The 18835-nt window shown below is 41.2% G+C and overlaps 1 protein-coding gene across 1 annotated transcript in view; it reads right to left on the bottom strand.

Annotated features, from left to right (window-relative positions):
* Nucleotides 1–12140: 12140 nt before the first annotated feature.
* Nucleotides 12141–18835, bottom strand: part of AQP9 (aquaporin 9) — a 34152-nt gene continuing 27457 nt past the window's right edge. The window contains exons 5-6 of the mRNA XM_067748230.1: nt 18076–18293; nt 12141–13136 (exon numbers count right to left, since the gene is read on the bottom strand). Of these exons, the coding sequence (XP_067604331.1) occupies nt 12962–13136; nt 18076–18293 (393 nt within the window). The 3' untranslated portion in view covers nt 12141–12961. The remainder of the gene's footprint in view (nt 13137–18075; nt 18294–18835) is intronic.

The raw sequence follows: 18835 nt of genomic DNA, 5'->3' as shown, positions 1-18835 counted from the left end.
CATCCTTTCATGTGTTTGTTGGCAATCTGTATATCTTCTTTGGAGAAATGTCTATTTAGGTCTTTTGCCCATTTTTGCATTGGGTTCTTGGTTTTGTTGATATTGAGCTGCCTGAGCTGCTTTTATATTTTGGAGATTAATCCTTTGTCAGTTGCTTCATTTGCAAATATTTTCTCCCTTTCTGAGGGTTGTCTTTTCATCTTGTTTATGGTTTCCTTTGCTGTGCAAAAGCTTTTAAGTTTCATTAGGTCGCATTTGTTTATTTTTGCTTTTATTTCCATTTCTCTAGGACGTGGGTCAAAAAGGATCTTGCTGTGATTTATGTCATAGAGTATTCTTCCTATGTTTTCCTCTTAAGAGTTTTATGGTGTCTGGCCTTCCATTTAGGTCTTTAATCCATTTGGAGTCTATTTTTGTGTATGGTGTTAGGGAGTATTCTAATTTCATTCTTTTACTTGTAGCTGTCCAGTTTTCCCAGCACCACTTATTGAAGTGGCTGTCTTTTCTCCATTTTATATTCTTGCCCCGTTTATCAAAGATAAGGTGACCATAAGTGCGTGGGTTTATTTCTGGGCTTTCTATCCTGTTCCACTGATCTATATTTCTGTTTTTGTGCCAGTACCATACTGTCTTGATTACTGTAGCTTTGTAGTATAGTCTGAAGTCAGGGAGCCTGATTCCTCCAGCTCTGTTTTTCTTTCTCAAGATTGCTTTGGCTATTCGGGATCTTTTGTGTTTCCATACAGATGGTGAAATTTTTTGTTCTAGTTTTGTGAAAAATGCCTTTGGTAGTTTGATAGGAATTGCATTGAATCTGTAGACTGCTTTGGGTAGTATAGTCATTTTCACAATGTTGATTCTTCCAATCCAAGAACATGGTATGTCTCTCCATCTGTTGGTATCATCTTTAATTTCTTTCATCAGTGTCTTATAGTTTTCTGCATACAGGTCTTTTGTCTCCTTAGGTAGGTTTATTCCTAGGTATTTAATTCTTCTCGTTGCAGTGGTAAATGGGACTGTTTCCTTAATTTCCCTTTCAGATTTTTCGTCATTAGTGTATAGGAATGCAAGAGATTTCTGTGCATTAATTTTGTATCCTGCTATTTTACCAAATTCATTGATTAGCTCTGGTAGTTTTCTGGTAGCATCTTTAGGATTCTCCCAGTATAATATCATGTCATCTGCAAACAGTGATAGTTTTACTTCTTTTCTGATTTGCATTCCTTTTGTTTTTTTCTTCTCTGATTGTTGTGGTGAAAACTTCCAAAACTCTGTTGAATAATAGTGGTGAGAGTGGGCAACCTTGTCTTGTTCCTGATCTTAGTGGAAATGGTTTCTGTTTTTCACCATTGAGGATGATGTTGGCTGTGGCTTTGTCATATATGTCCTTTATTATGTTGAGATAAGTTCCCTCTATGCCTACTTTCTGGAGGGTTTTTAAAATTATAAATGGTGTTGAATTTTATCAAAATCTTTTTCTGCATCTATTGAGATGATCATATGGTTTTTCCCCTTTAGTTTGTTAGTATGATGTATCACATTGATTGGTTTGTGTATATTGAAGAATCCTTGCATTCCTGGAATAAACCCCACTTGATCATGGTGTATTATCCTTTGAATGTGCTGTTGGATTCTATTTGCTAGTATTTTGTTGAGGATTTCTGCATCTATGTTCATGTGTGATATTGGCCTGTAGTTTTTTTTTCGTGGCATTTTGGCTGGTTTTGGTATCAGGGTGATGGTGGCCTTATAGAATGAGTTTGGGAGTGTTCCTCCCTCTGCTATATTTTGGAAGAGCTTGAGAAGGATAGGTGTTAGCTCTTCTCTAGATGTTTCATAGAATTCGCCAGTGAAGCCATCTGGTCCTGGGCTTTTGTTTGTTGGAAGATTTTTAATCACAGTCTCAATTTCAGTGCTTGTGATTGGTCTGTTCATATTTTCTATTTCTTCTTGGTTCAGTCTTGGAAGGTTGTGCTTTTCTAAGAATTTGTCCATTTCTTCCAGATTGTCCATTTTATTGGCATATAGTTGCTTGTAGTAATCTCTCATTATCCTTTGTATTTCTACAGTGTCAGTTGTTACTTTTCCTTTTTCATTTCTAATTCTATTGATTTGAGTCTTCTCCCTTTTTTTCTTGATGAGTCTGGCTAATGGTTTATCAATTTTGTTTATCTTCTCAAAGAACCAGCTTTTAGTTTTTTTGATTTGCTAGTGTTTCCTTCATTTCTTTTTCATTTATTTCTGATCTGATCTTTATGATTTCTTTCCTTCTGCTAACTTTGGGGTTTTTTTGTACTTCTTTCTCTAATTGCCTTAGGTGTAAGGTTAGGTTGTTTACGTGAGATGTTTCTTGTTTCTTGAGGAAGGTTTGTCTTGCTATAAACTTCCCTCTTAGAACTGCTTTTGCTGCATCCCATAGGTTTTGGGTCATTGTGTTTTCATTGTCATTTGTTTTTAGGTATTTTTTAATTTCCTCTTTGATTTCTTCAGTGATCTCTTTTTATTAGTAGTGTGTTGTTTAGCCTCTATGTGTTTGTATTCTTTAATGTTTTTTCCCTGTAATTGATACCTAGTCTCATAGCATTCTTGTCGGAAGAGATACTTGATACGATTTCAATTTTTTTAAATTTACCAAGGCTTGACTTGTGACCCAAGATATAATCTATCCTGGAGAATGTTCTATGAGCACTTGAGAATAAAGTGTAATCTGCTGTTTTTTGGATGGAATGTACTATAAATATCAATTAAGTGCATCTTGTTTAATGTATCATTTAAAGCTTGTGTTTCCTTATTTATTTTCATTATGGAAGATCTGTCCATTGGTGAAAGTGGGGTGTTAAAGTTCCCTACTATGATTGTATTGCTGTCGATTTCCCCTTTTATGGCTGTTAACATTTGCCTTATGTTTTGAGGTGCTCCTATGTTGGGTGCATAAATATTTATAATTGTTATATCTTTTTCTTGGATTGATCCCTTTATCATTATGTAGTGTCCTTCTTTGTCTCTTGTAATAATCTTTATTTTAAAGTCTATCTTGTCTGATATGAGAATTGCTAATCCAGATATCTTTTGATTTCAATTCACATGAAATGTCTTTTTCCATCCCCTCACTATCAGTCTGTATGTGTCCCTAGGTCTGAAGTGGTTCTCTTGTAGACAGCATATGATCGGGTCTTGTTTTTGTATCCATTCAGCCAGTTTATGTCTTTTGGTTGGAGCATTTAATCCATTTACATTTAAGATAGTTATCAGTATGTATGTTCCTATTACCATTTGCTTAATTGTTTTGGGTTTCTTATTTTAAGCCTTTTCCTTCTCTTGTGTTTCCTGCCTAGAGAAGTTCCTTTAGCATTTGTTGTAAAGCTGGTTTGGTGGTGCTGAATTCTCTTAGCTTTTGCTTGTCTGTAAAGGTTTTAATTTCTCCGTTGAATCTGAATGAGATCCTTGCTGGGTAGAGTAATCTTGGTTGTAGGTTTCTCCCTTTCATCACTTTAAATATGTCCTGCCAGTCCCTTCTGGCTTGCAGAGTTTCTGCTGAAAGATCAGCTCTTAATCTTTTGGGGATTCCCTTGTATGTTAATTGTTGCTTTTCCCTTGCTGCTTTTAACATTTTTTCTTTGTATTTAATTTTTAATACTTTGATTAATATGTGTCTTGGTGTGTTTCTCCTTGGATTTATCCTGTGTGGGACTCTCTGCGCTTCCTGCACTTGGTTGACTATGTCCTTACCCATATTAGGGAAGTTTTCAAGCATAATGTCTTCAGATATTTTCTCGGTCCCTTTTTTATTTCTCTTCTTCTTCTGGGGCCCCTATAATTTGAATGTTGGTGCATTTAATGTTGTCCCAGAGGTCTCTGAGCTTGTCCTCAATTCTTTTCTTTCTTTTTTCTGTATTGTGCTCTGTGGTAGTTATTTCCACTATTTTATCTTCCAGGTCACTTATCCGTTCTTCTGCCTCAGTTATTCTGCTATTGATTCCTTCTAGAGAATTTTAAATTTCATTTATTGTGTTGTTCATCATTGTTTGTTTGCTCTTTAGTTTTTCCAGGTCCTTGTTAAACATTTCTTGTATTTTCGCCATTCTATTTCCAAGATTGGAACATCTTTACTATCATTATTACTCTGAATGTTTTCTGCCTATTTCCTGTTCATTTGTTTGGTCTGGTGGGTTTTTACATTGCTCCTTCATCTGCTGTGTATTTCTCTGTCTTCTCATTTTGCTTAACTTACTGTGTTTGGGGTCTCCATTTCGCAGCCTGCAGGTTCGTAGTTCCCATTGTTCTTGGTGTCTGCTCCCAGTGGATAAAGTTGGTTCAGTGGGTTGTGTAGGCTTCCTGTTGGACGGGGCTGCTGCCTGTGTTCTGGTGAATGTGGCTGGATCTTGTCTTTCTGGTGGGCAGGACCACGTCTGGTGGTGTGTTTTGGGGTGTCTGTGAACTCATTATGATTTTATGCAGCCTCTATGCTAATGGGTGGGTTTGTCTTCCTGTCTTGCTAGTTGTTTGTCATAGGGTGTCCAGCACTGTAGCTTGCTGGTCGTTGAGTGGAGCTGGGTCTTAGCGTTGAGATGGAGATATCTGGGAGAGCTTTCGCTGTTTGATGTTACATGAGGCCAAGAGGTCGCTAGTGGACCAATGTCCTGAACTCAGCTCTCCCACCTTAGAGGCTCAGGCCTGACACCTGGCCATAGCACCAAGACACTGTCAGCCAGAAGGCTCAGAAGAAAAGGGAGGAAAAAAAAAAAAAGAAAGAAAGAAAGAAGGAAGGAAGGAAGGAAGGCAGAAAGGAAGGAAAAGAAAGTTTTTGAAATAGAAAAAAATATTAAAAATAAAAATAATAAAAAAAAAAGAAAGAAGAGAGCAACCAAACCAAAAAACAAATCCACCAAAATAACAAGCAGTAAAAGCTATACTAAAAAAAAAAAAAAAAAAAATACAGTCAGAACTCTAGGACGAATGGCAAAAACAGAACTATACAGACAAAATCACACAAAGAAGCATACACATACACACTCACAAAAAGAGAAAAAGAAAAAAATATATATATAAATTAAAAAAGGAAGTGAGCAACCAAATCAGTAAACAAATCTACCAGTGATAATAAGCTCTCAATACTAAACTAAGATAAACATAAAACCAGAAACAAATTAGGTGCAGAAAGCCAACCCCAAGTCCACAGTGGCTCCCAGTGTCCACTGCCTCAATTTTGGATGATTCGTTGTCTATTCAGGTATTCCATAGATGCAGGGTACATCAGGTTGATTGTGGAGATTTAATTTACTGCTTCTGAGGCTGCTGGGAGAGATTTCCCTTTATTCGCACAGCTCCCGGGGTTCAGCTTTGGATTTGACCAAATCTGTGCGTGTAGGTCACCTGAGCACATCTGTTCTTTGCTCAGACAGGCTGGGGTTAAAGGAGCAGGTGATTAGGGGGCTCTGGCTCACTCAGGCCGGGGGGAGGGAGGGGTACAGAATGCAGGGTGAGCCTGTGGCGACAGAGGCTGGCATGACGTTGCAACAGCCTGAGGCGTGCCTTGTGTTCTCCCGGGAAAGTTGTCCCTGGATCATGGGACCCTGGCAACAGTAGGCTGCAGGGGCTCCCTGGAGGGGAGGTGTGGATAGTGACCTGTGCTTGCACACAGGCTTCTTGCTGGCTGCAGCAGCAGCCTTAGCGTCTCATGCCTGTCTCTGGGGTCCGTGCTGATAGCCGCGGCTCGCATCCGTCTCTGGAGCTCGTTTAGGCGGTGCTCTGAATCCCCTCTCCTCATGCACCCTGAAACAATCGTCTCTTGCCTCTTAGGCCGCTCCAAACTTTTTCCCGGACTCCCTCCCGGCTGGCTGTGGCGCACTAGCTCCCTTCAGGCTGTGTTCGTGCAGCCAACCACAGTCTTCTCCCTGGGATCTGACCTCCGAAGCCCGAGCCTCAGCTCCCAGCCTCCACCCGCCCTGGCGGGTGAGCAGTGAAGCCTCTCATGCTGGTGAGTGCTGGTTGGCACCGATCCTCTGTGCGGGAATCTCTCTGCTTTGCCCTCTGCACCCCTGTTGCTGCGCTCTCCTCCATTGCGCCGAAGCTTCCCTGCCGCTCTCCCCCATCTCTGCCAGTGAAGGGGCTTCCTAGTGTGTGGAAACTTTTCCTCTTTCACAGCTCCCTCCCAGAGATGCAGGTCCCGTCCCTATTCTTTTGTCTGTGTTTTTTCTTTTTCCTTTTGCCCTACCCAGGTACATGGGGAGTTTCTTGCCTTTTGGGAAGTCTGAGGTCTTCTGCCAGCGTTCAGTAGGTGTTCTGTAGGATTTGTTCCACATATAGATGTATTTCTGATATATTTGTGGAGAGGAAGGTGATCTCTATGTCTTACTCCTCTGCCATCTTGCAGGTGCCCCCCTGCACATACATTTTAGAACCAGCTTGTAAATTTCTACAAAAAAAGCATGCTGAAACTTTGATGGGCATTTCATTAAATATGTAAATCTTTTTTATTTTTGATAGATTTTTGGATAAATTTGGTAGCTCTATTAGGCAATTAAGTAGTTTGGTTAGCTTCTTTATTGAAGCTAGACTCTGTAATTCATGAACTAAGCATGGCCCTGTGCAAGTTCTTTGCACCTGAGTATATGAAGAAAAGTGTCAAATCTAAGTCAGTCATATGACTTGGATTATTTAAGTGTCAGCAAATTTACACTCCTGGAGATTTTTCTTCAGCGTTTTTTTATGTTAGGAAAGCAAATATACAGCTGAATTTGTAAATGTGAAATAGTAATAGAATCAGCTGACACTTACGAAGAGGAAAGTAAATTCCAGGCTCTGTGTTAAATGTTTCACAGGCATTTTCTAAATACTTCCAATAACAGATAGAAAGCAAGTGCTAGTATCATTCCCATTTTATGGATAAAGAGGCTGAGGTTTAGAGGGTCACACAGCTATTCAGCGGTGGATCAGAATTCAGTCTGGTTGTCTGTAAAGCCTGACCTCTTGAGAACTAGCCACTCAGCCACCAGCCTGTGATTGCACAGACTCCTTCCATGGTCTTGTTCCAGAGGTCTGTGATTCAGCAACAAAGCATCTATTCCCTGCCCTTGGCCCCAGGCTAAGAGCAGGCTCCTGGATCTCTTCTGCGGTGCATGGTCCTCTTTGCTCCTCGATCCACAGATGTCTTTTTGGCTATAAATATGTCATCTATTAAATTAGAATCTAATTCTCTGTATATCAGCAGATGAGATTTGCCAGCTGAGGGCCATCAGAACCTCCTTTGGTAGAGGTAATTTCCTTCATGCAAAAGTTGGGAAGTATTGTGCCGCTTTTTATTAGCTTTTATTTCTAAAGGTCTGAAGTCATTGGGCAAAAAGTATAAACAAAAACAAACAATAAACAGGAAGTATCAAATAAACACCACTACTCCAGGTAGAGAAGCTTTGGAATTTTTAGGTTTTCACTTCCCTTAATCAGTCACTGTGACTCTCTTGCATAGGGCTGCATGGATGTTAAATATCTGGATTTCTTTCCACAGTGTGTTTTACCTTTTAAAGTATAAGCATTTTATGGAGTGTGCATTTTTTGATGTAACAAAAGTCACTAAAGACCTTTTCTGCAATTCAGGTAAATTCAAGACTTCCTCTCTTTCTAAAAATAATTTCACTCCTGGCAGATGGCTACTTTTAGTAATAGTAGACAAACACATTTTCCTTTTGGTATAAAAATGAAAATATTTTGCAAAAATCTTACAGAAGACTCTGATACAAGGGTACAGAACTGAGGTAAACTTGTGCTACAAACTGAGGTAAACTTGTGCCCCATGTTCTCCTGAACAATTAGACATCAGAGTAAATCTTGTTTTCAGTTTTCACAGATTCCACATTATTAACTGGGGTTGAAGGACAGTCTCACTAGAAATGTGAACTGTGACTAGATATTTGATGATATTAAGAAATTATTGATAATTATTTTTATGTGTGATAATGGTATTTTGTTTTTGTTTCTGTTTTTAAAAAGAATCGTTATCTTTTAGATAAACATATTAAATATCCATGAATACAATTATATCATGTCTGGGATTTGCTTCAAAAAATAATCCTAGGGAGAGTAGTGAGAAACAGAGAGGGAGTATTGATGAAAGCATGTTGACTGTGTTGGCAACTGTTGAAGCTGGTGGGGAGTCTGTTATACTATTGTACTAGCATGATACTCTTTCCTACTATGGTATATTTAAAAAATCTTCCATAATAAAAAAAAAAGGCAATCCCACTGACTTCTGTTAAAGAGTGGAAAATAAAACTGGATCGTTAAGTATTTGAAAGATAGTTTCTGAAAGATACATGTAACTGAGAATTATTAAACTACAGAGAGTAAGAGAAGAGCTTGTGACCAAATTCTGATTTCCTTACTCTATGTCATCAAACTACAGCACATTAGAATGCCATAAATAATAGTAACAATAGCTGCTGCTACAGCAGCAACAGTTCATATTCATTGAATACATACCTTGAGCCTGGAACTGTTTTAAGAACTTGGCATTGATTATCTCACTATTTTTAGCCCCACTTAATAGATGACTAAACTGAGGCTAAGTAACTCGGCTACTGTCCTAGTAGTAAAATCCTGAGAAACCAGGATTTGAACCCAAAGAGTCTCACTCTACAATCCATTCTTTCATTCATTCTCCAAACACCTGTTGAGCAGCTACCATGTTCCAGGCACTGGAGCAGCAGTGGTGAATAAAAGAACAAAAAGTCCTGCAAGCATGGGGCTTCTATTCCAGTGGGAGGAGCAGACAAAACCTAACATACTTAATAAGGAATATGTGTGTTTTACTTATTTATTTATGTTTTTAAAATAGATTTTTTAAAAATTAATTTTTATTTATTTTTTGGCTGCATTGGGTCTTTGTTGCTGTGTGCAGGCTTTCTTTAGTTGTGGCGAGCGGGGGCTACTCTTCGTTGTGGTGTGCGGGCTTCTCATTGCAGTGGCTTCTCTTGTTCCGGAGCATGAGCTGTAGGTGCGCAGGCTTCAGCAGTTGTGGCACGTGGGCTCAGTAGTTGTGGCTCGTGGGCTCTAGAGCGCAGGCTCAGTAGTTGTGGCTCACCGGCTTAGTTGCTCCGCAGCATGTGAGATCTTCCCAGGCCAGGGATCGAACCCATGTCCCCTGCATTGGCAGGTGGATTCTTAACAACTGCTCCACCAGGGAAGTCCAGGAATATGTGTGTTTTAGAGATGGTAGTAAGTGCTGTGGAAAAAAATTAAGAAGGGAAGAAGATAGGGAGTGAAACGGTTGTCAGAAAGACCTGAAAAATGTGGTGACGTTTGAGAAGACCTGAACAGGTGGTATAGGGAATTTCAGGCAAGAGAAACATCAAGTGCAAAGGTCCTGTGGCAGGAGCTTGTGTGGTGGGTTCAAGGATCAGGACAGAGGCTTGTATGGCTGCAGCTGAGGATAGACAAGGAGTACAATAAAGGCAAGACCAGGGAGACCCACATATTACAGGGTCTCTGGAGCTTATGGCGCCCCAGGACCTCCCTGGTTCCTTCTCAGAAGGTCAAGAAGGCCCTTTCCTGCTCAGTGCTTGAGAAGGAGAGAGAAGGGCCAAGATGTGGATGGTCCCCATGGTCTCAGGCCTCAGACCTGGCCTCCAGAGTATCCTCACAACTTCTAGGACTTCCAAGGCTCTCCTCTGTTTCCATCCTTCCTCTTCCCTTGGCCGTGTTTCCTGAGACCCCACAGGCAGGGTGTTGAGGACCACAAGGAGGAAGAGGCTGCAGTATGACTGAGCTCTGGGACACCAGGGGGCGCGCTAGAGCCCAAGATGTTTTTAGCAGACCAGGAAAATGTTTTAGTGTCTTCTAACATGATATAAAACATAATAATATAGTCTAGCTTGCCACCAGTGCAGTCATAAAACATAATTTAAGCAATAAAATTTTCTGTGAGGAAAGGGGCCCATGAGGGCAAACATGCCTAAAGTCTACAAAAGACATAATGTAACCCTGGAGAGGAGATAGAGTCAAACTATGCTTGGACAACATGTCCATCCTCACACAGTTCTGTGGATTCTCTCAGCTAACTCAGTTCACTTATTCATGTTCAGTTTTATGAGGGCCTTCCTTTATTAATCTTGAGACTACGTTTCTTGATAGAGCTACTCCATTTCCAGCAACAAAAAAGAAGTTGGGGCTTGGTGGATCAGTCTGTCTACCTGTCTGTCTATCTATCTATGTCTATCTGTCTATCTAAATATCATTTATCTATCTATATTTATCTGTCATCAGCTATGTACCTATTTATTTTTATAGAGACTTAGAGAGTCAGTAAACCTGACCAGGTCTACCACTGTTTCTCTCCATATACTGTGATAAGTAAACATGTTGTCTCAGAGAACTTAAATTCTCAGTTTGAGAATTGATAAACAACTTGATATAAAAAATTTCTTTGTGGGTGATATTTGGTAGGTTGAGTAATTCTGTTTAACTTATCTAAATACACTTACCAAGAAGTCTTTGACAAATTACCTGAGATTGAACTAACATCGATTTTTGTAGGTTCTACACTTGAAACTTTTATAAAAATTTTTAGCAACAACTTGTCCCAAATTCTTTATCAATGGTTTTCAATTGGTGTCCCCCACCACCCACACAGAGCTTCTCTTCAGAGACCCTTCAGTGGCTGCGTTGGGGGTGGTGTGTGAGATGATATCACAGGCAGGATGAAACTCACATCCTCTTCCCTGCCCTCTTTCTATTTATAGCAGCTCTGGTTTACTTGTGGATACCATATAACATTTTATTTGAACAATAGGTTCTGTGGCTAAACAAAACTTGTAAACCATTCTCTGTAACTGGAAGTTGTAATTCTTTTTCCATGATGACATTTTTGAACACTGACGTACCTTTAAATAAGGCAAGTGTGTGTGTGTGTGTGTGTGTAAGCAATTTAAAGGAAATAATAGTTTATATCTTAAAGATTGGATTTATAAATGTAACATTTTTACCCCACATATTCTGTTCAACAGCTGAGTGTTAACTTTGGCTCTTAAAGGTTAGAAAAGTCCTACAACCTTTGGCATGCTCTGAGATCTCAACTGGTTGGGGAATCATAGAGAAATTCTGTCTTTGACATTAAATGCTTCTATTACGTTTTGTGATTGACAAGGAAGAGAGGAGGGAAGATGTTGCAATTCTACCTCCTAAAGAATCTATTTTTTAAAGGTATGTATTTGGCTCTAACTGACTTCTGACACATGTCATTCAACCCTATAGAAATTCTCTTGGATAAGAACCTGACCCAGGCAAACCCACTTGTAAACTGGGGAAGGGGGAGGATTTGAGTGTAAGCACCTTGAACCAGAGGACTTTTTTTTTCCATTTAGAAAAACCTTCCTGGGGTTGATTTCCATAAGTGTACATTTCCTCTTCATAATTCTAGTCATTAATCACCAGGTAGTGTTTAAGAGCACCTGCGTGGATCACAGATTCCACAATCCAACCTGAAAACTCGAATTTGGGATTACTTCTTTCTTTAAGAAGTATAATCCATCCCCCGGGTCTGCCCCTGGCTCATCTGGCATCTCTGCTTTTGAAAGAACTTGGATCAGGGCACAGGATTTCAGTATCTTCTCTTACTCCTCTCTTCCTGAATACAGGGTCTCTTAACCTCTGCACTGTAGACATTTGGGGCTGGATACTTCTTTACTGCAGGGGAGGGCTGTCCTGTGCATGGTAGGATGGTTAGCAGCATCTCTGACTTCTACCCACTAGATGCTAGAAATGCTCCTACCCCAGTTGTGACAACCAAAAATGTCCCCAGACATAGCCAGACGTCCCCTTGCAGAGGTAGTAGGTAGGACTGTGAAGGAGCAAACTGTCCCCTACTGAGAACCACTGCTCTCTAATCCCTGAGGATCCCCAAACTGAGAATCCTACCAGGAATTACCCGGTCACCACTAGACATGGTTCTTAAGGATACCCATGTACTTTAACCAGGTCAGTGTTCTCAACACTGGCTGCATATTAGAATCACCTGAGATGTTTACCAATGACCAACTGAGCATTAGCATTTTTTAAAAAGCTCCCCAGAGATCTCAATTTGTAGACAGGACAGACAACCTCTGAACTAAGTGTACTTAGCAATCTTAATACTTATTAAAACTCCAAAATAAAACCTCACCCCAAATTTATTTCAAATAGGAAATGCCAAGTAGTTTCAGAGAAATAAAAAAATCCATATATCAATCTATTACAGTCTATTATAGGCCCCTGGAGACATTCACATGTGCTTTTTGTTTTGTTATCATCACAAAGCAGTTGAGAAACTGGATAACTCTGGGAATTCTGAGCTTTATAACAGTTTGACTGAAGGTGCATCACTCCATGTAGAGCAGTTTCTCTGGTGCTTGTAACTCACAGACTTTTTTGACCAAAGTGACAGGGAGGAGCCTGACCAAGAGGAAATTCCTGGAATGTACAGTGTTAGAATTGGCAGGGAAGGAAGATCAAGACTTAGCAAGACTAAGCGTGGCCTAGGAAGGGAGGCCTCTGATAATGTTCTTCAGCAGATGAAAAGTATGATCTAATGGCTACCTCTTTCCTTTGTTAGTGCTTCAATAACAGTGGGAATAAAACCAGACAGTGGCGGTCTTCGTAACTTAGGATCCAAAAGAATGATGCCCAGAAGGTGTACATGTTCTGGCAGCTGCCAGTCCCACTTCTGGCCGGCCAGGAGGGGCTGGCCAAGGTTTTCATCCAATTACTAATCTTCTGAAAGGTATAGGGTGCATTCAGTGATGTTCAACTTTCCATGTGACCTTAGGCAACTCAACTTCCCTGAGATTTTGTTTTCTTATTTGAAAGATGAGCAGCATGATATTTACCCCAGACAGTGACTATAAGGATTAAATTAGATGATATGTGTGAAAGTTCTTTGTGAAGTGTAAAGCCCAGTAGGTAGCCAATTGTAAACCCGGAGCTGAGCATGCTGTTACATTAGCACATTAAGTTCATGTTTCTCTGGTTTGTCCTCTGGCTGTTCTTCCTCGCAGTCTGGGTTAGGATCCGGGTGGTGGATTTCAATGACAAGAACATAGATGAGGCCTCCAGCCATAGCACCAACAAAAGGGCCCACTACAGGAATCCACCAGAAGTTATTTCCAGCTCTGAAATCAAACAAAGAAATTAGTGATACACCACTTGGCCTTCTTCCTGGTATTACTGCTAGTTATTCACTAACCAGCTAGTCATTTCTCATGCTCATGACTCCCTTTTAAATGAGCAAGAGCTAAGTATAAGGGCACTCACTGTAGCTTGGCAACCATCATCCTAGATTTTGCAGTATACCTGATTTCAGATGATCTATTCCATTGTCCTATTAGTACTTGTGAGAGAAATGTCCCATTTATTTTCCTTTCAGAAAATATAGTCCCCGAACCCATGGCTACAATTGAGGGCATTTAGGTAAAGTTCAGGTTGATTATTCGGGAGTTGCCTTCCCCTCATCCTGAAATAATGAGTCCTGGGGATTGCGAATGGTTGGGAGATGTGGAGAGATTCCTGGACATGATTGGTATATGAGGGCACTTACAAAATAAACAATCAGGAAACATTTGCCAATAAGTGAATTAAAAAAAATCAAAGGTAGAGATACGAATTACCTACTAAATATATTGAATTCAGTACTTATATTTTGAGGTCACAGCTTACTTAAACTTACTCTCTGATAAGGACTTTCTGCCATGTTTCCCTCTCCCCTCCAGAAATCCTCAATGTCAGCACATTGTATTGGAGGTATAGTTCTGAGAGAAAGCAGGTGCCTTTGTGAATTGTCACCATCTCTTTTGGAGATAGAAAATCCACTTAAATAATTCCGTAGAAAGGACCATGAGTGGTCAGAAGCAAGTAAAACTATACAATTTGTTGTTTAAGGATATGTACGTTTGAGATAAAACTTTTTAAAAGCAGGATAATTATGAACAAAAAATTCAGAGTAATGCAGAGGAGGCAGAGGAAACAAGAGGAACACAACTACGCATGGGAATTTCACAATGTTCTATTTGGGGGAAGGATTCATGGCTGCTATTTTTAGTTTTATTCCTAACAACTATACATATTTCCATGGGACCTTTTTTTTGTATCAGTTTTTTATTAGAAAGGGTAATAAAGGAAATAAGCACAAAACAGGGGGGCCTGTCCTAGAATTCATGAGATTTAGTTCTAATCTCAGGAGGGTCCAGATGGTCTTTGGGCAAAGTCTCCTCATCTCTGAGCTTCATTCTTCCATCTGAACAGTGGTCCCTTCCACCTGCATCATCCAAGCACTCTCTTAGATCCTGAATCTTAGATCATCAATGCAGGCTCACAATAAGATAAGTCTTAGAGCATAAACGCAGGCTCCGGGGAAGAGCACCGTCATTAAGCACAGTGGCCAGCAGATGTCACTCTTACTGCACTGGAACGAGGTCACTGCATTCAGCTGTTCTCACAGCGCCCTTTCCCATGCCTCCAAATCCAGGTGGAATTTTCTTTGAGAGGCACCTGAGCTTTAAAGAACTAGGAGCCTTCTCTTCAGGTAAGCACATGAAGCAAGTTTAAGCCACCTTATTTGGTCCATCACTTCCTTTCTTCCATCACTGGTTTGTGGCACATCTCTTACTGTCATTTAACAGATTAGGGTCCAAGATATCTGCCAGCACACATGTCCTCCTTTCACTGGCTGGACCCTCTTGAGCTGGATGTGTTGCACCAGGGTCACAAGGCTTAAATGGAGGAGCTCTGATACGGTTCCCTGCCTGGCCTCACAGGTAAACAAGGTTATTTGCACACTGTGATTTGGGGGATGCCAGAAATATGTCTGTGTTAATTGCTTACGGTACCATCATGAGGGATTCATTCCTTTGGTTAAACTATTTTAAAAATTAACAATACCCCTGAGATCCTTCATCCACTAAGTTATCAACACTTTAAAGTGAATTAGTGAAGACCACTCGCTTACATCCTAATACTTAAGGGAAAAGCAAGAGTCAGCCAGGGTCTGTCTTGCCCTTGTCAGACCTGCTGGAGCCCCACTCCCGCTGTCATCCTCACTCCGTGCCATACAGGGGCAAGTGAGGATCCAAGGCAGTCTTGGTTTTATCTGAGACCTTGGGTGTGGATCCAAACTAGAAAGTCCCCTGAGATGCTTAGCTTGGATGTAGAACCCTGAAAGGATGGGGCACTTTAGGGACACTTTGGAGTCCTGTTATCCCTCAGCGGTTTCCTTGGGAACTTTTTGGTTGAGGATTATCAGTTAGTCTAGCTATTTCCTAACTGGTTTCTGCCCCCTCTACTCATCTTTAATCTGTTCTATATAATAATGTCGGATCAATTTTGCTAAATTGAAGTTCTAAACGTGTCAAACTTCTGCCCTAAATCTTTTGTTGCTTCCTATAACCTACAGAAGAGGGAGCAGCAAAAACCCCAAAGTCTCATTCTGGGAATCTAGGTCCTCTAATGGTCTGAAACAATTGCCCTTCCAAGCTTCTTCATGCACCCTTCCAACTAAACTAGATCATGTGTTATTTTAACATTCTGTCTTGGGATACAGAATCCTCTCTGCCTGAAATATCCTCTCTGTCTGCTGTTTAAGCATGTCCAAATACTACAAAATGCCCCTACTTCCACCCGCATATTCTCAAATTTGGAGCTACAAACCTTCTCTCAACTCTTGGAGTTAATTAGTCAAATCTCTTTAATGGCACTTGACAGCTCCAACCTGTGTAAGAGCCTATGCTCACTACTCTGAAATAGAATGTAAATAAAGCAGTGAAGGGCAACAACGGTGAGGGCCATCTTTAGCACAGGGCCTTGAATAAGAAATCAGGTAGCTGCATGGATGAATGAATGCATGAATGAGGGGAAAAGACCCTGATGCTAACAAGGGACATGGTGCTCAGAGTTTGGCATTAGGTGATTTCAGCATTCTCCCACAGACATGGTCTCCTGCCATATACTCAACAAAGCAAAGAAAAGAGGCAAGATCTCTACCTCTTTAGAACCACCATCACTCTTAGAACTTTGGGTGAATCACCAAGCAGGGCTCAAACAGAGGTCACATCACTGTGGAGCACCTTTGTTCTCGGGGTCTGTGTGAAGCTCACAGAGGTGTCTTGATGGTAGGGGCAGTGGTCTCCTGGAGTGAACCTCAGGAAATTGGGATTAAAGGAAACTCATGGGCCAATTCTGGGCTTTGGAAATAAGGAGATCTTTAACGTATGCTTTTGACAGTACATGGGAAGAATACAAATGATCTTCCTAGTTGGCATTTTGTTCAACCTTTTCACGTTCTAGTATGATCATTCTGGAAGAGAGCTCCTCAACTGTGGCACTCTTAGCGTATTTGGCTGAATAATTCTTAGTTGTGGCGATCTGTCCTGGATACTGTAAGATGCTTAGCAGTATCCCTCTACTGGCCTCTACCCACTAGATGCTGGTGACAACATCTGCCCCCACCCTCCCCAGCTGTGACAACCCAAAGTGTCTCCAGGCATTGCCAAATGTCCCTGAGGGCAATATCACCTCTGGCTGAGAACCACTGCTCTATAAATTCACTGCATTGTTCGTTTCTTAAAGATAGGGAATGTTTCTTGATTCTTTTTTATCCCTCATCTCCTAGGACATGTGTGTCACATAGCATTTATCCATACTTTTATTCAATAGCTTTTATTGAGGCTTTCTATGTGCCAGACCACATCCTAGTCACAGCAGACACAGCAGTGAAAACATGGTCAAGGTCTCTGTCCTCGTGATGCTTACGCTATAGCAGCTCTAATGCTGTCTGTGGTGGTTATCAGAATGGTGTCAGTGATTTCAGTAGCTTGTGTTTCATGATGGTGAAGGCAACCCAAACTCTTAAATGAATTCATCACTTGTGTACAGCTATATATAGGTCAGCATTAGGGACACTCAAGTGTTTTGTTCCCACAGCAGACATTAAAGTAAAATTTGCTCACACATGTTTTCCCTGCTTCTCTTTCTCCATGTTAGAGCCCTGTTTCCTGGGGAACAAAGGTGGGTGCCTTTCCCAGAGAGAGATGTGATGAGTGGTTGGGGACTGGCCACCATGACTTTGGGGGGGGACGGTGGGAAGGAATTAACGGGAAAAGTTTGTCCTGGGAGCTTGGTACCAGCAGTTGGCATGTTTCATCAGCACATTCTGAGGTGTAAGGCACGGGGTCTTGCCACTTCCTGTGCACAGGCTCTCTTTGATGCCTGTTCCGCTAGGAATTTCTTATGCTTCAAGAATTCAAGGACCAGTGATTAGGACTCCGCGCTCTCACTGCCGAGAGCAAGGGTTTGATCTCTGATTGGGGAACTAAGACCCCGCAAGCCACATGGCATGGCCAAAGAAAAAGAAAAAAAGAATAAGCTCAGCGCTCACTTCTTCTGTGGTGCCTCCCCCAGCTTCCCCGGGTAGAGGCAGCCACTCCCTCATCTGTGTTCCCTTAGCACTTTGTTTCAGGGGTTACCAGAGCACTTGTTACATTGCTCAAGGCCAGTGTCTTATCTGATTTTGAAATTTCCTTGCCTAGCACAGTGACCACAGCATAAGTGGTGATTAAGGTAGATCTGTTGAATGAATGAATGAAGCGAAGCTAGCATGGTCTCCTAGAAAGAGCTCTATAGTAGTATCAGAAGATAGAAATTCTACCCCTTTGTCACAAAGTGAATACGTAGACAAGTTCTACATCCAAAATAGTCACATAAAGCCATATACCAGTTGAGAAATCATTATTATATATGACAAACCTATCTCTTTGAAACTATCTAGAGCCTCTCTATCTTTCTCTGTCTCTCTGTCCCTCTCTGTCTCTTATTATGTCTCTGTGTCTATCTCTTTGTCTCCCTCCCCCTTCTCTCTCTCTCTCTCTTTCCTACACACACACACACACACACACACCCCGTATCATAAATCACCAGTGATACGTTCCACACTTATGATGAGGATGTGCTTAACCTCACCCTCCCATCTGCACTCTCTTGGATCTCCAGGTCAAAGCACAGCCCTCCCCATTGAGGCACAGTGTGAATCTTCCTCCCTCCTCCCTGACCGTTGTTACTTACGTGAAGACCTCAAACCCCCAACCTGCCAAGGCAGTGAAAAGTCTGGGACTCAGGTCTCGAGCTGGGTTCATGGCACAGCCACTGTTCATTCCCAGAGAGGAAGAAATGACAACAATCAGGAAGCCAATGACAATGGGCTGTAGGCCTTTGGGGACTCCCAAGTTTCTTGAGTCAAAAATGGCAAAGATGACAATGAGGAGAAACATGGTGGCCACTACCTGGGGGAGGGAGAAAATATACAAGGGATTTAGCTTATATTCTTCCCCCTTGCCCACCTCAAAATTCACCCACTCTCATTAAAAACAAACCTAGTAATAAGTAACGTATGCTGGTTGAGCACTCTGTGCCAGACCCTTATCGCAGCAATCCTAGACATGGGTGCTGATATCATTCTCCTTTACAGATTAGTTACCTGCCCAAGGTGACACAGTCAGTGACAGGCAGGTGTGGATCCAGAGAGTTCAGCTCTAGAGACTGTTATCTTTACTACACTATCCTGCTGAGCTACTACCAGCTAAATGGAGAGCAAGCTACAGGCTGGAAAAATGAACAAAGGGGCTCATTCAAAGTGGTGAGAAAAGCAATGTGAGACATCAATAGATGAATGGGCAAAGGAAATGGAAAGAAAATTCATAAAAGAAAAATAGATGTAAGAAACAAGAGGGAAAAACTGATTCACAATGAAAAAAAGTGCAAACAATACCAAGTGTTAGGGAACTGATACCACTCCTCTCAGGCTTTCCTAATTAAACTAAGCACA

The sequence above is a fragment of the Pseudorca crassidens genome, chromosome 1 (genome assembly GCF_039906515.1).
Source record: "Pseudorca crassidens isolate mPseCra1 chromosome 1, mPseCra1.hap1, whole genome shotgun sequence".
Taxonomy (NCBI): Eukaryota; Metazoa; Chordata; class Mammalia; order Artiodactyla; family Delphinidae; genus Pseudorca; species Pseudorca crassidens.
The sequence above is the reverse complement of the archived record's forward strand: the minus strand, read 5'-3'. Positions and strand labels throughout refer to the sequence as shown.